This window comes from Erpetoichthys calabaricus, chromosome 8 (assembly GCF_900747795.2).
Source record: "Erpetoichthys calabaricus chromosome 8, fErpCal1.3, whole genome shotgun sequence".
NCBI lineage: Eukaryota > Metazoa > Chordata > Cladistia > Polypteriformes > Polypteridae > Erpetoichthys > Erpetoichthys calabaricus.
In genome coordinates this window covers 192,295,529-192,309,176 of record NC_041401.2, presented here as the reverse complement: position 1 = coordinate 192,309,176, position 13,648 = coordinate 192,295,529, and the positions used below count along the sequence as shown (strand labels likewise).

Below are 13,648 nucleotides of genomic sequence, written 5' to 3'. Positions count from 1 at the left end.
GTATGTGTGCCAGATTTCAATAAAATCTATCCGCAGGGGGCCAAGTTGTTTCTTGCGGACATACAGATGGACTTGACTATTGCAGTAGGTGCTTCTTGTATTTTATGTTTGTAAATGAAACACAGAACAGAGATAAAAGTTTGGGACACCCTCAAGCTAACTCCTTATGTTATGGAGTTAATGTGTATTGTGAGTAACAGCTTCACAGAAGCAAATCTATCCATCACTGGAGAAAAATGGCGGTGGTCCCAGTCCCGGTCTCCGTTTCGGAAGCCCTGTCAAAATGATGCCACTGATTTAAATGGGAAGGTCGTGGTGAAAACATGATGAATAGCATGATACAGCATGGACCAATAGTACCATGTTGAACAATGAATGAAGGTGGTGAGGTGGAAGAGGTGGGTCCAGGAGTGATGTCACCTGCCCTCGAAATGTTGATTGTCAGATCTGCAGAGGGAAGGATAGGGGACATGTTATAAGACAGCGCCAACCGCTGGCTCCGGGTGGAATTACATGTCGACAAACCTTGACATTGTCTCCCAGGCACATGTGAGTGACAAGGTGAATGCCCCCAAAATTGAATAGAAGGATTTGAAAAGAAATGCACCCCACCATTCTCACTCCTCTCTCCACAGACATGATTAATGAATAATCCCAAAACCTTCGTCTGCCTTACCCTAAATGATAACCTTACCTTGAAACATCTTTCTTCCTTAGCAGAAAAACGAACTTTCGAGAGAATTAAGATTACAATGTATTCATTTTGTTAATACTCCAAAAATTGCTTTTACTTGGCAGTGACACAAGGTACCTAAGCATTGTTGTTGACAGCACAGTCAGCCATTTTGTCGCAAACCACAAACTGGCTCCACAGACATGTTGGTGACTTCAGTTTCCTCCAGATGCCCGTACAGTCCACAGATGCCAATCCAACAGAGCGTCTCTGGGTTTGGGGTTGAATGGAAGGACACCATTACCTTCAGTTCTTATTAGGGGCTTAGACCCCCCTCACCGATTAAGCCATTGCCTCATCATATGAGTCGGATGGAAAACTGAGGAGGATGTGGAATCCATCCATGTATTTTCCACCCTGTTGATGAGGGGGAAGGATGTACCTTGTGGAGTTTTTGTGCTGCAGAGTTGGGGGCAAATCTCCAGTGGAGTTAGACAAAGGGGATGTACCCCATTTAGCTTTGCCAATGTCGATGAGCGGTGAGTTGCCAGGGTACTTTTCGCGCTATCGACAAACATCAAAATGCTGAACGGGAGGAACGAGGGTCTGGCTCTCGAACATCAGCGGTCTAATTTCATTGGATGGGTGCTGGCCATTTGAGATCAGGTTCTAAAGTTCTGGAAAGCCTGCCAAAATGATGCCACTGATTGAATGGGAAGGTCATGGTCAAAACATGATGGACAGCATGATACCATCCAGTCAGCATGGACCAAACTGACTAGGGAAAGTTTACAGTACCATGTTGAATCCATGCCTAGGAACATATTCTAGCCATTCTTGTGGCGAAGGGTGGAACTGCAGTTAGGTGGACCACATAGTACAGTCGTTTATTTTATTTCTGCACATTCTGAAAATAATGTTTGTATACCTGTAATCTAATACTTGCTCTAGAAAATCAACCAAAGTGGGTTTGTTCTTCTTGTTGCAGATTGTTCTTCTCTGGATTCGAGATGTCTCCCCCTCCGATGTGTCATTCACTTTCCAGATATTGAACAACATGTTGGGGTTAATCGGCATCAACAATACCAACATCACCAACGTCTTGAATAGAAGCATGAACGTCTTCAACGCTTGGCTTCCTGCCATCGGAGACGGCCTTCTTCTGCCAACTAAGCAAACGACTGCTGGTGAATGGTAAGCGTGGACTTTATAGGACGTCCTGGTCTGATTGGAAATTGGAAAGAAAACACGCCCTGAACTCGGAATTCATACTTAACAATCTTCAAACTCCAGTTTTTGACTTTTAAATAAATTTTAATACGCTAAGCCTTTCTATGGCATGTACTCACTTTGATGGGCAAAAGGGGTAAATGTATCCATTTAAAATTAATTCTGCAACACACAAAAAGTATCAAAAGGTCCGCTTAGTCCGCTGTATAAGGAGTTTTTTTGAGGAGAACACTGAACACATCTGACCCTGTCCTACTAATAGGCTTTGCTGTGCTGGAGGAGAGTTCACCCAGATATTCCTTTTGTTCTAAAGACCTACATGATGGCTTTACCTTTCAGAAAGGAAAACAATAAAGGCAAACAAAACCCTCATTGAAGGGTGGCACGCCGAGGGGGCGCGTTCATTTGTCTCATTCTGTGGTTTTCCCGCCTGCGGCCAGTTCTGTTTACAGTCTTTCTTTCTCTCTTATGTCTCTTCACTGCACTGTTCTATTGTTGGCCGCACAATCCCATCAAAAAAGAGCACCACCGAGGGAAATGAGTCAGTCAACGGATTGAATGGCCATACCGGGGTGGGGAAACGTGATAGCCTGCCGTCCTTTGTGAAGGGAGTGAAAAGGTGGGATTACCCTCTTTCTTGCATTCCTCAGTCATTTTGTTACCTGTTCATTCTTCCTGCTCCACTTTCCTTCCAGAAATGTCGTCCAGTCAGTTTTCTTTGTCCCCTGCCACTTCTCGGCAGTAGTTGTGTCAAATTAGCCATTCTGTTCAGGCTAATGAGTTTATTGTAGTTACGAGAGATCGGTTCGTTTGTTTAAGGGGGTGAGGAAGTTCAGGCTACAGTATCCCAGCGGCAAAGATCGCTAGGCGGGAATCGGTCACTTCAGGTGACGTGGGATTTGTGTTTGCAGATTTACGGGTTTTTTGAGGTCTTGATCGTCTCGTGTACAGAGTATAGAGAAACACTTACTTGCGTGCGCTAATGAATCGCCTCTCTCCAGCGCCATTGGTGAGAATAAGTATGTTACCTTGAAACTTCTGTCATCCGTAGCTGAAAAACCTCATGACATATTTATCATTAGCAGACAAACAGATTAAGGACATTGCAGTGGTTCTCAACTGAGACGGCCCACTAGGGGACACCAATAAACTTCCATGACTGAAAATCACTCTCTGTATCTCTGCATGTAAAAGGCAAAGCCTTAGATAGATAGATAGATAGATAGATAGATATGAAAGGCACTATATAATGATAGATAGATATGAAAGGCACTATATAATGATAGATAGATAGATATGAAAGGCACTATATAATGATAGATATGAAAGGCACTATATAATGATAGATAGATAGATATGAAAGGCACAGTAGATAGATAGATAGATAGATAGATATGAAAGGCACTATATAATGATAGATAGATAGATATGAAAGGCACGATAGATAGATAGATAGATATGAAAGGCACTATATAATGATAGATAGATAGATATGAAAGGCACTATATAATGATAGATAGATAGATATGAAAGGCATGATAGATAGATATGAAAGGCACTATATAATGATAGATAGATAAATATGAAAGGCATGATAGATAGATAGATAGATAGATAGATATGAAAGGCACTATATAATGATAGATAGATACTTTATTAATCCCAACCGACTCCTCACTGACTCTCCCACTTTCCATATTGGTGGGAAGCTGAAATTTCACGTGCTCATTCCTTGCAGTGTACTTATAAAAGTTAGTTATGTTTCATGTCCTATTGCTACACCCAGTGGGACGGGCGGGTGTACCCCCTAAACTGTATATATAGATAGGAGAAACCCCTCCTCACTATTTCTGTGACTTCCAATTTACGTAGGAAGCCCAAATTTCCCATGCTTATCCTTTAAACTGTACTTACAAACGTTAAGTATGTTTCATTTGGCGCCGCGCCCCGTAACGAACTTTCGAAAATAACGTCTTCTTTTTGGCGGTTCTCACCATTATGCCGTAATGAACATTCAGAACTGACCTCTCCTTTTGGCGGTTTCATTCCTTATTTCCGTTAACAGAGGATTTATTTCACGGCAGAGACGCACCAGGGCCACCCCCGGTTCCCATTTTCCTTCGCCGTCCGCACACCTACCATGTGGTTGGCTCCCTGCCTATATACATTAATGACATCCCGCGCTCGTGTGCCTCCTCACTCACCTCCTTACTTTCCTCAGCTGTTTGTCGTGCTCACTGCTCCCTTCTTCTTTACTCCACTGTTTCAAGCCTGTTATTGTTCGTCTTGCTTCACGTCTTCCTGCTGGTGACTCCTGCCTTTTCATTTAGTTTCTTCACACTCTTAATCCTCCGGACGGCCTCAGCATACTCTACTTTTGAAGGTCGGCGCACCAATTATGTTTCTACAAAACTTACAACCACCAAAATTTTGTAACGGCACCAGGCGTCAGATCAGATCTCTGCATAAGAACCTCATTGAGGCAACTGTCTTCACTGGCACTGGCTCAGGGGAGACCCTCTCATACCCTCTGACCTCCCATTCCAATTCAAACGCCTCCAATTTCCAGTAACGGTCTGCTTCGCTATGACAATAAATAAGTCAGAGGGCCAGACTCTCTAAAAGGGTCGGCATTGACTTGACACAGGATTGCTCCTCACATGGCCGACTGTATGTTGCATGCTCAAGAGTGAGCTCGGCAGACAGCCTGGTCATTTTACAGCCCGAGGGCAGAACTGCAAACGTCGTTTACAAAGAGATCCTTACATCCTAAAAATGTGCGTTTCTCATACACAACAGTTACAATCCTAAATTAAACTCTTTACAATCATCAAATTCACTCTCAGTACTAAAATAAGCCTACGACGATTACATTGACAGTCATGTTACGTTTCCTTTTCTTTATCATAACTTCTTTAACACACTACTTCTCCGCTGCGAAGCGCTGGTATTTTGCTAGTATTTATGTTAAGCCTGCTTTGTTGGCTTTTCTTCATAATTTAAGCACTACGAATGGATCACTTTGATTGATGAAGACGACATGTCGGCAAGTCTGACAAACCCTCTGAATGGAAGTCCTCTAACGTGACATTGGCTTAAGTTTTAAAACAAGCACCTACTGTATGTCAAGACTGCAGAGACTATAAATGAATAAAATATCACGGCCAGTGTAGTGGAACTGTCACATATTTTTTATACCTTGGAGGAATACAATTTGAGAAGACCCTTCATATTATATACATAGTCTTGGAAAAAAAAAAAAAAAAACCGAATCGCCCCGTATGGAAGGCAACTCTGAGGAGCGACCGGAACATTCCTACCCTGAGTGGTCTTCACCGTACACGGGACTGATTTGCTTACTGACGCTGGAGGTGGACCTCTTGTTAGTGACGTGGATGAGCAAATCTCCGTAAATTGCCAAAAGTTCTTGATGCTGAGGCCATTGTGTGATCGTTAAGTGCAGGAGGCGACTCACAATGTCTGCCCATAGTAAGCACAGGGAGATGCCATCCTTCTCAGTTCCAGTGGGCATTTGTGGTATTCCATTCAGAACCCTTTCTTGCTCTGACTAGGACTTTAGGGGCTTTCAAAACTTTGGAGGAATTAGGTGGATAGGATTGCCAAACTTTTGTGGGCTGAATGCCCGTTGTCGTCACAAATTTTTCTAACACACTAATGTGGAATGTACTTTTACCATGCAGTTTCAGTTTAAAACTGCATAGTGAAATGTTCATATTTTATTTATTATCCCTTTATTGTTTTATTACAGGCTAATGAGTGTGGTGAACGCTGTGCTTGTGACTACAGATGGCACCCCAGGGTCCACAATGGTGAAGGGAGTCATGAAGGCCATCCTGGATCTGCTGACCAAGCTGCTCGATGTACAAACAGGTGAAACTTAGCAGAAATGACAGTTGACAAATTAAAGGGTTAAACTGCGGACCTTCAGTTTATCTTATAATTATTAATATGATTATTAATGACGCTTACATTTTTTCTTGAGAATTGTGTTGTGACTGCATTGGAACATTTTACATTTCCTACAATACTGTAGCTCCTTCTCACTCTCTATTTAAATATATATAATATTTTTGAATATTTTATTATAATTCTGTTACCTTTATATTCATAGCACCTTCAGAGAGTTTTCAGACCCCTTCACCTTTAACACATTTTATTATGTGGCAGCCCTGTGCAAAAATCATTCAAATTCATTTTTTCATTTGAAGGACATCTATCTATCTATCTATCTATCTATCTATCTATCTATCTATCTATCTATCTATCTATCTATCTATCTATCTATCTATCTATCTATCTATCTATCTATCTATCTATCTATCTATCTATCTATCTATCTATCTATCTATCTATCTATCTATCTATCTATCTATCTATCTATCTATCTATCTATCTATCTATCTATCTATCTATCTATCTATCTATCTATCTATCTATCTATCTATCTATCTATCTATCTATCTATCTATCTATCTATCTATCTATCTATCTATCTATCTATCCCATTGCCAAAGCTGAAGGCAGAGGTGACCCTTTGAAGGGTAAGGAACACAATGACCGCTTTTTACTTGTATGCTGTGCCTGCTCATCTCGTCACTTTGTCATCGTCACTGTCATCAGATAATCCGGTCTCTTGCCTTGACCCTCAGTTCTATGGACTTCTCTGATATTTTTATTATTCTGAATGTCAAACAGGAGTCTTAACTTACGTGGAAACAGCTGCAGTGAATCTTCAGAGCACCATCCTCTCGCTGGTGAACAATGACACTTTTTTTGACAACTGGATTGAGAAGAGAATAAACGGAACAATCAACCTTCTACAGATGGTAAGATCATTCCCACAAGTACTTATTCTGACTCTAAATGAATGCATGTGCATGTGGGAGGCAAGGTGGCACAACTGGCAGTGTTGGCACCTTGTATCTCCTGGACCCACAGGTTAATTCTTGGATTGGATGTCTTCTTTGGGAAGTTTGTTGTGGTCACTCCAGATTGTTCTCCTGGAGAATGGAGAATTCCTAGTGCATTCTAAGACGGTGACCTGCCCAGGCCCTGATGCAGCAAAGCAGACTCAAACCAAAAACAAATTCACACCACCATGCTTTTCAGTTGCTCTCGGGTTCTTCTGGTCAAATGTTGTCTTTTGGTTTTTCTGATGTTGTAGCAAGAAGGTTATCAGTGCCAATGTAATTTGTGAAATTGATTTCAAAGATTTGCAATTCAGCTAAGAGATGGGGAGACGGCCAGGGAGATGGACAAACGACAGGTTAGGGAGATGGGCAGCAAGCAGGTTATTTTAAAAAAGAGTGCTGATGCCTGCTTGACCGATATGGTTAAAAAGCTCCAAGTCTGTGATACATGATGAGGACAGGTGATGGGATCAATAACCAGCCAGATCTTCTGCTAGTCACCCATATCTGACATGAATTCAATGAAATGTCTAATTCTGTGAGTGCTTATAGCAGGGGTCCCCCACTCCAGTCCTGGAGGGCCGCAGTGGCTGCAGGTTTTCATTCTAAGCCTTTCCTTAATCAGTGACCTGATTTTCCTGCTAATTAACTCCTTTCCCTTTCATTTTATTTGACTTTTTCTTTAAGATTTGTTGCTGCTCCTATTGTGTGATAGCAGACATTTCTGAAATTGCTGATTTTCTCTTTTCTAAGAGCACTGGAGACCTGAACAGATCCCGAGACCGTCACCTTTCCTTATTTTCAGATAAATGAAACCGTCTACTAGTTCCCTGGACCCTTTCCCCTCACCCTTGCTGAGGGCCAACATTTCTGCCATCTCTCCACTTATCACCAGGATAATAAATCAGTCCCTCCTGGCTGGCCATATTCCTTCTGCACTAAAAACTGCTGTCATCAGACCTCTACTGAAAAAATCCACCTTGGATCCTGAAGTTCTCTCCAATTATAGGCCCATCTCCAATCTTCCATTTCTCTCCAAAGTTCTGGAAAAAATAGTTGCAGCACAACTTTACGATCATCTCAAACTGAACAATCTGTTTGAAAAGTTTCAGTCTGGTTTTCGCCCTGGCCATAGCACCGAAACAGCCCTGGTCAGGGTCACCAATGATCTTCTGATGACGGCAGATACTGGTTCACCTTCACTACTTATCCTCCTTGACCTGACAGCTGCTTTTGACACAATAGACCATAACATCCTTCTTCACCGCCTGCAATACACTATTGGACTCTCAGGAATTGTTCTAAATTGGTTTACATCATACTTGACTGGCAGAACTGAGCATGTCGCCCTTGGCAGCGCAAAGTCCCACACCCACAACGTCGCCTGTGGTGTTCCACAGGGCTCTGTGCTGGGCCCTATCCTTTTTACTATCTACATGCTCCCCCTTGGAACTGTCATTGGCAGACATGGTTTATCGTTCCATTGCTATGCCGATGACACTCAGCTTTACCTCAGGACTACTCCCACCTCCTCTACTGCTCCTCTGCCAACATCTACATTGTCTACCTGCCTGGAGGAGATAGAGGCATGGATGAGGCTCAATTTTCTTCAGTTGAACAGATCCAAAACAGAAGCCATCTTAGTTGGTACATCACATCATCTTCGCTCTTCTACCATCACCAGTATTACTTTCTCTGGCCAAAATATTCCTCTTTCCACATCTGTTACTAATTTGGGTGTTAGAATGGACTCCCAACTTACTTTTGACACCCACATCAAATATCTCTGTAAGTCATCTTTTTACCATCTCAAGAACATCGCCAAACTCCGCCCATTACTCACCCTGGCAGATGCAGAGAAGCTCGTCCATGCCTTTGTCTCTTCCAGGCTGGATTACTGTAATGCACTCCTCATTGGGATTCCTGGCAAGAGTATCCAGAGACTCCAGTATATTCAGAACAGCGCTGCCAGGATCCTGATGAGGGTGCGAAAGTATGATCACATCACCCCAATCCTGAAAACCCTTCACTGGCTCCCTGTTTCATTCAGAATAGAGTACAAGGTCTCCCTTCTTACCCATCAGTGCATTTATGGACATGCCCCTCTTTATCTACAGGAACTCCTTACCCCCCATAACTCCTTACGTTCCCTCCGCTCTGTACTCACTAACACTCTTCAAGTCCCCAGAACTAAGCTCAGCAGCATGGGTGACAGGGCGTTTTCATCGGTGGCGCCGAGGCTGTGGAATGCCCTCCCTGATTACCTGAGAGCCCCACAGTCGACTGAGGCCTTTAAGCGAAACCTAAAAACTCATCTTTTTAGAAAGTCATTTTGTTAAAGTATTTTATAGACTCTTCTGTTCTTTTTTATTTTATTATTCTATTTTTACTCTGTAGCACTTTGGGAGTGCTAAAATATAAAGTGCAATATAAATAAAATTTATTATTATTATTATTATTATTGTATGACGGACACCAGTTGTTTTGGCTCATTTTGTATCTCATTATTGTTTGGCTGCTAATTAAGGAAAAAGAAACAATTAAGGTGTCTGAGTCAATTACAATTAATTCAAAAGAAGTTAATTAGCAGCAAAAACATTATGAAAGGAAAAAAGCATACGAGAGGAATTAATTAATTAATTAGCAGCAAAAACCAGTCACTAATTAAGAAAACGGTTAGAATGAAAGCCTGCAGCCACTACGGCCCTCCAGGACCCCTGAATCATAGTGACGAGGGTCCAGCATGACGTCTCGCTATGCTGCCGACATTCCTCACTGCTGGATGGGACATCTGATTTGTCAGCATTCTCCCACTTGGCTGGGATGTCCCGTTGCTTCTCTCCAGCCTGACTATGTATGTATACAAGATTATGCATTATATTCTGGGAATGAATGTCACCTTTTAAAGCAAGTTAAATACATTTGCACAGTATTTCTCCCTTGTAATTATTTTCCGCCAATGGGTACAAATAGGGATGGCAGTCAGTTCTGCATCAAGAAACACCTCCCAGGAGAGAAAGTGCGCCCCCTGCTGGATACGGATGTTCTAATCCTCAGCACTCCAGTCTAATTTGAAGTATTTGAGGTGGTGATAAATGAAGGGGTGCACTTACTTTTTCCACATGCAATATTTGCATTTATGTTAATTTACAATATACAATGAAGTACAATATGTTAAATTTAGCAAGATATTTGTTATATTGTACTACCTGTGTCTATATGTACTTTTAAATGAAGATGAAATCTTGACATGGGCACAAATGTTAAGAGAGAAAACATTTCATGAGGTGGCCTTTCTTATTGATGTTTTGTTCTTGCTTCTTTTTTTGTATCTTCTAATGTTCAAAAGTACATTCACTAATATTTTATATAATAATAATAATAATTCTTTACATTATATTGTGCTTTTCTCACTACTCAAAGTACTTTATGTTGTTGTTTTCACTCAAACTGTGTTTGTTCATAAAGGAGCTGCCATTGTATTGTGTTTGATAAATGGAATTGTGAAGGGCTTTGAATTTTCTCCTAAATTGACATCAATGGTATGACGGTGAATGAAATTCAATTCAATTCAAGTGACTGTGTGACAAGGTGACAATGACAGCAACGACTCATTGTGTTTAATGGAGGAAGGAGGATTATAAACTGGAGCTGTACCCCTCCCAAAGTAATCAGAAAGTACAGACCCTTAAACAGAGGAAACCCACCCTTTAGGTGGGAATGAATGGGAGAAAATGAGGCCTGCCATGATAGTGAAAGAGGACCGAGACCACAGAAATGTCACAAATGCAGCCTTTGATGGAAAAAAGGAGCAAAACAAACAGAGAGGACAACACAAAGGGGCTTCAGAGTATCATGAGAGTGAAAAATGTCATAAAAAAACAAAACGAAATGAAACAAAAGTCAAAGAAAGAAAGGCAGGAGGAGAGTAAACAGCTGCTGAGAAAAATGGAATGTGCCATTCTGTGGAGGCGGAAAAGAGAAACGGATGAAAAGGCACTATATGAAGTAAAAGGGGGAAAATACACAGGCACACCGTATAGGAGATGAGGAGACAGAAGACAGAGAGAGAGTATGATGGACAGGCAGACAGATATGAAAGACACTATATAATAGATAGATAGATATAAAGATATGGAAGGCACTATATAATTGATAGATGAATATGAAAGGCACTATATAATAAATAGATGAACATTAAGGGCACTATATAATAGATAGATAGATATGAAAGGCACTATATAATAGATAGATATAAAGATATGGAAGGCACTATATAATAGATAGATGAATATGAAAGGCACTATATAATAAATAGATGAACATGAAGGGCACTATATAATAGATAGATAGATAGATATGAAAGGCACTATATAATAGATAGATGAATATGAAGGGCACTATATAATAAATAGATGAATATGAAGGGCACTATATAATAGATAGATAGATTTGAAAGGCACTATATAATAGATAGATAGATATGAAAGACACTACAAAATAGATAGAAAGGTACCATATGATTGATAGACAGATAGTGTTGAAGTGGAAGAATTTGATAGACTCATGTCACTGTGGCATTGTGTGATGGTGAAGAACATATGAAAGGGATGATAGTCTGACAAAAGGGAAGACACCTACATCGGCATCTGTTCATTGTTTCCTTAACAGACATTAGCTCTCCGGAAATGTGTTCTTTTCAATTGCAGCATTTTAATTAACTTGAATTTAAATAATTATAAATTAAAAAGGTATTATCCCCCCCCCCCCCCCCCAGCATGCAATATGACGGTTACAAGATTACATGAGAAGTATAAGGATAATTTAGCTCACTTTACTGACGGTTTCACACGGTATTACAGACGGGAAGCTTATGACAGACTCTATCCAGCACGTGGGGGTCTTGACTAATGCAGTCTGCCATCTTTTGTCGCCACGCTGAAAGGATTTTCCGGACGGAGGACATAATCTTCTGTCCGTTAGCTTCAAAGTGTGTTGGCCGTAGGTCCATCCTTATATCCTGGTTGCTCCATGTGCAGGCTCTTTTTCTGGATCCAAACAAGGACAGGAAAGGACTCAAACCCCACCTTCAAAAATACAGGAATAGCACTAATGCCTACATACAGTTCTCATTCTCCCAACAAGGAAATTGGATGGTGTGCTGACAGAAGACAGAAATATACCAGTCTGTCTTTAGGCTGACTATTCAATTCTCCAGTTGTCTTTGGCTCTCTAGTCCTGTGCTTTGATTGGCAATTCTAAATGCCGATGCTGTGCCCCTGTGTACCATACTTGGTCTGCCTGTATGAATGAGTCCATAACAGTGGGCACAGATCAGTGACATAAAATTTAATAACAAAACATATTATAACATCCATCCATTGTGTCTCTAATCCAGCATGCAGAATTATAAATAAATCCTTGATTCTGTAAACTAAATTATTAAACCTGCTGTTTTTCTTCCACAATATGACAGATAGAAAAGCACTGTTTAATTAATAGATATGCAGGAAAGGCACTATACAATAGATAGAAAGTCACTATATACGGGTTAATCTTATATATAATTTGTCAGTCTCCTCACTCACTCATGTCCGTCTGAAGTCGAATGTGCAGCTGCCCGAAAAACCTTACAAGACCGACATCCAACCCCAACATCACGGCAGGCGGCGGATTTACGGCCGCGAAAATTCATAGAGAAAGGCGACTTCGATTAAAGTTCTAGAGACCTGAAAGGCGATTTCGACTACAGCTCGAGGCCTAATTACGCATTCATTCAATACACCTATCAGGTTTGTGGTGCTTATATTTATTACTATTCCACTCGTGCCCGTTTCATCTTATGTTGTCGAAACGGGCTCTTTGTCTAGTAGATATAGTCCTTTTCATATCTATCTACTTACCAACCTAAGACAGATAATGCCAGGAAAGCAACCTGCCTCAATATAAGTGATTTTAAATTAATATATATCATTTTTCATTTGTCCCTTTAGTTTCAAACACATGGCACCTGTATTCATTATACTTCACCGCTAGCTGACATCTTCAATGAAATTCTCCCACTTGGAGGAGGCTGGAGTCGACTCTTGTGCTCCAACACGACCTTCCTGGGCAGCGTCCTGCAAACTGTTATGAAGCCAGTGATGGATCAAGTAAGTTCATATTCCTTTATTACGTGTATTTGTTTAATTGTTTAATTTCCACATGTATGAGTGTGTTTGAACTGATAATGTTGGCATTTCAGCTGCCTATTGTCCATCTCACATAGTGGAGGACTTCATCTATCGTGTATATATAATGACTGCACTCGTCCCAACGGTTTTCCCACTGGCAGAAACATTTTTGGAATCGCTGAAGAGGAACATTGTGTCGTTGGCCTGCAGCGATTTTTCTTTGACTTCCTTCACGGTACACAGATGCTTTCCTTAGAGTTTGTTTTTCACATGTTGGAACAAGAAAAAGTAGGGAAGGTGGTAAGAGTGCCAAGACTGACAAGTCAATTCAGAACTCTCTTCAATAGTCCGACGACGATCTTCGTTAATTGTATTGCGAACTTTTTCAAGATTTTCATCTTTCCTAATTGTGGAAGGTCGGCCAGATCTGGATTGTTCTTCAAGTGACTTTTCCCCTCGTTTGAAACATGAAGATCACTCGTAGGCCAGTGTTTTACTTAAAGCTTCCTCTTTAAAAGCAGTTTCAAGCATCACTACAGTTTCAGCAGCGGTCTTCCCCAAGAGAAAACAAAATATAACGCAGACTCGCTGTTCTTTATGATCACCCATCACAAAAAATCTCAAAACACATTTAATAAGCG

At 41.0% G+C, this 13,648-nt stretch overlaps 1 protein-coding gene across 1 annotated transcript in view; it reads left to right on the top strand.

The window, feature by feature from the left end:
• abca12 (ATP-binding cassette, sub-family A (ABC1), member 12) overlaps positions 1 to 13,648 on the top strand; it is a 195,030-nt gene that overhangs the window by 14,526 nt on the left and 166,856 nt on the right. Inside the window, exons 5-8 of the mRNA XM_051930259.1 lie at positions 1,662 to 1,867; positions 5,673 to 5,794; positions 6,620 to 6,750; positions 12,828 to 12,986. Of these exons, the coding sequence (XP_051786219.1) occupies positions 1,662 to 1,867; positions 5,673 to 5,794; positions 6,620 to 6,750; positions 12,828 to 12,986 (618 nt within the window). The remainder of the gene's footprint in view (positions 1 to 1,661; positions 1,868 to 5,672; positions 5,795 to 6,619; positions 6,751 to 12,827; positions 12,987 to 13,648) is intronic.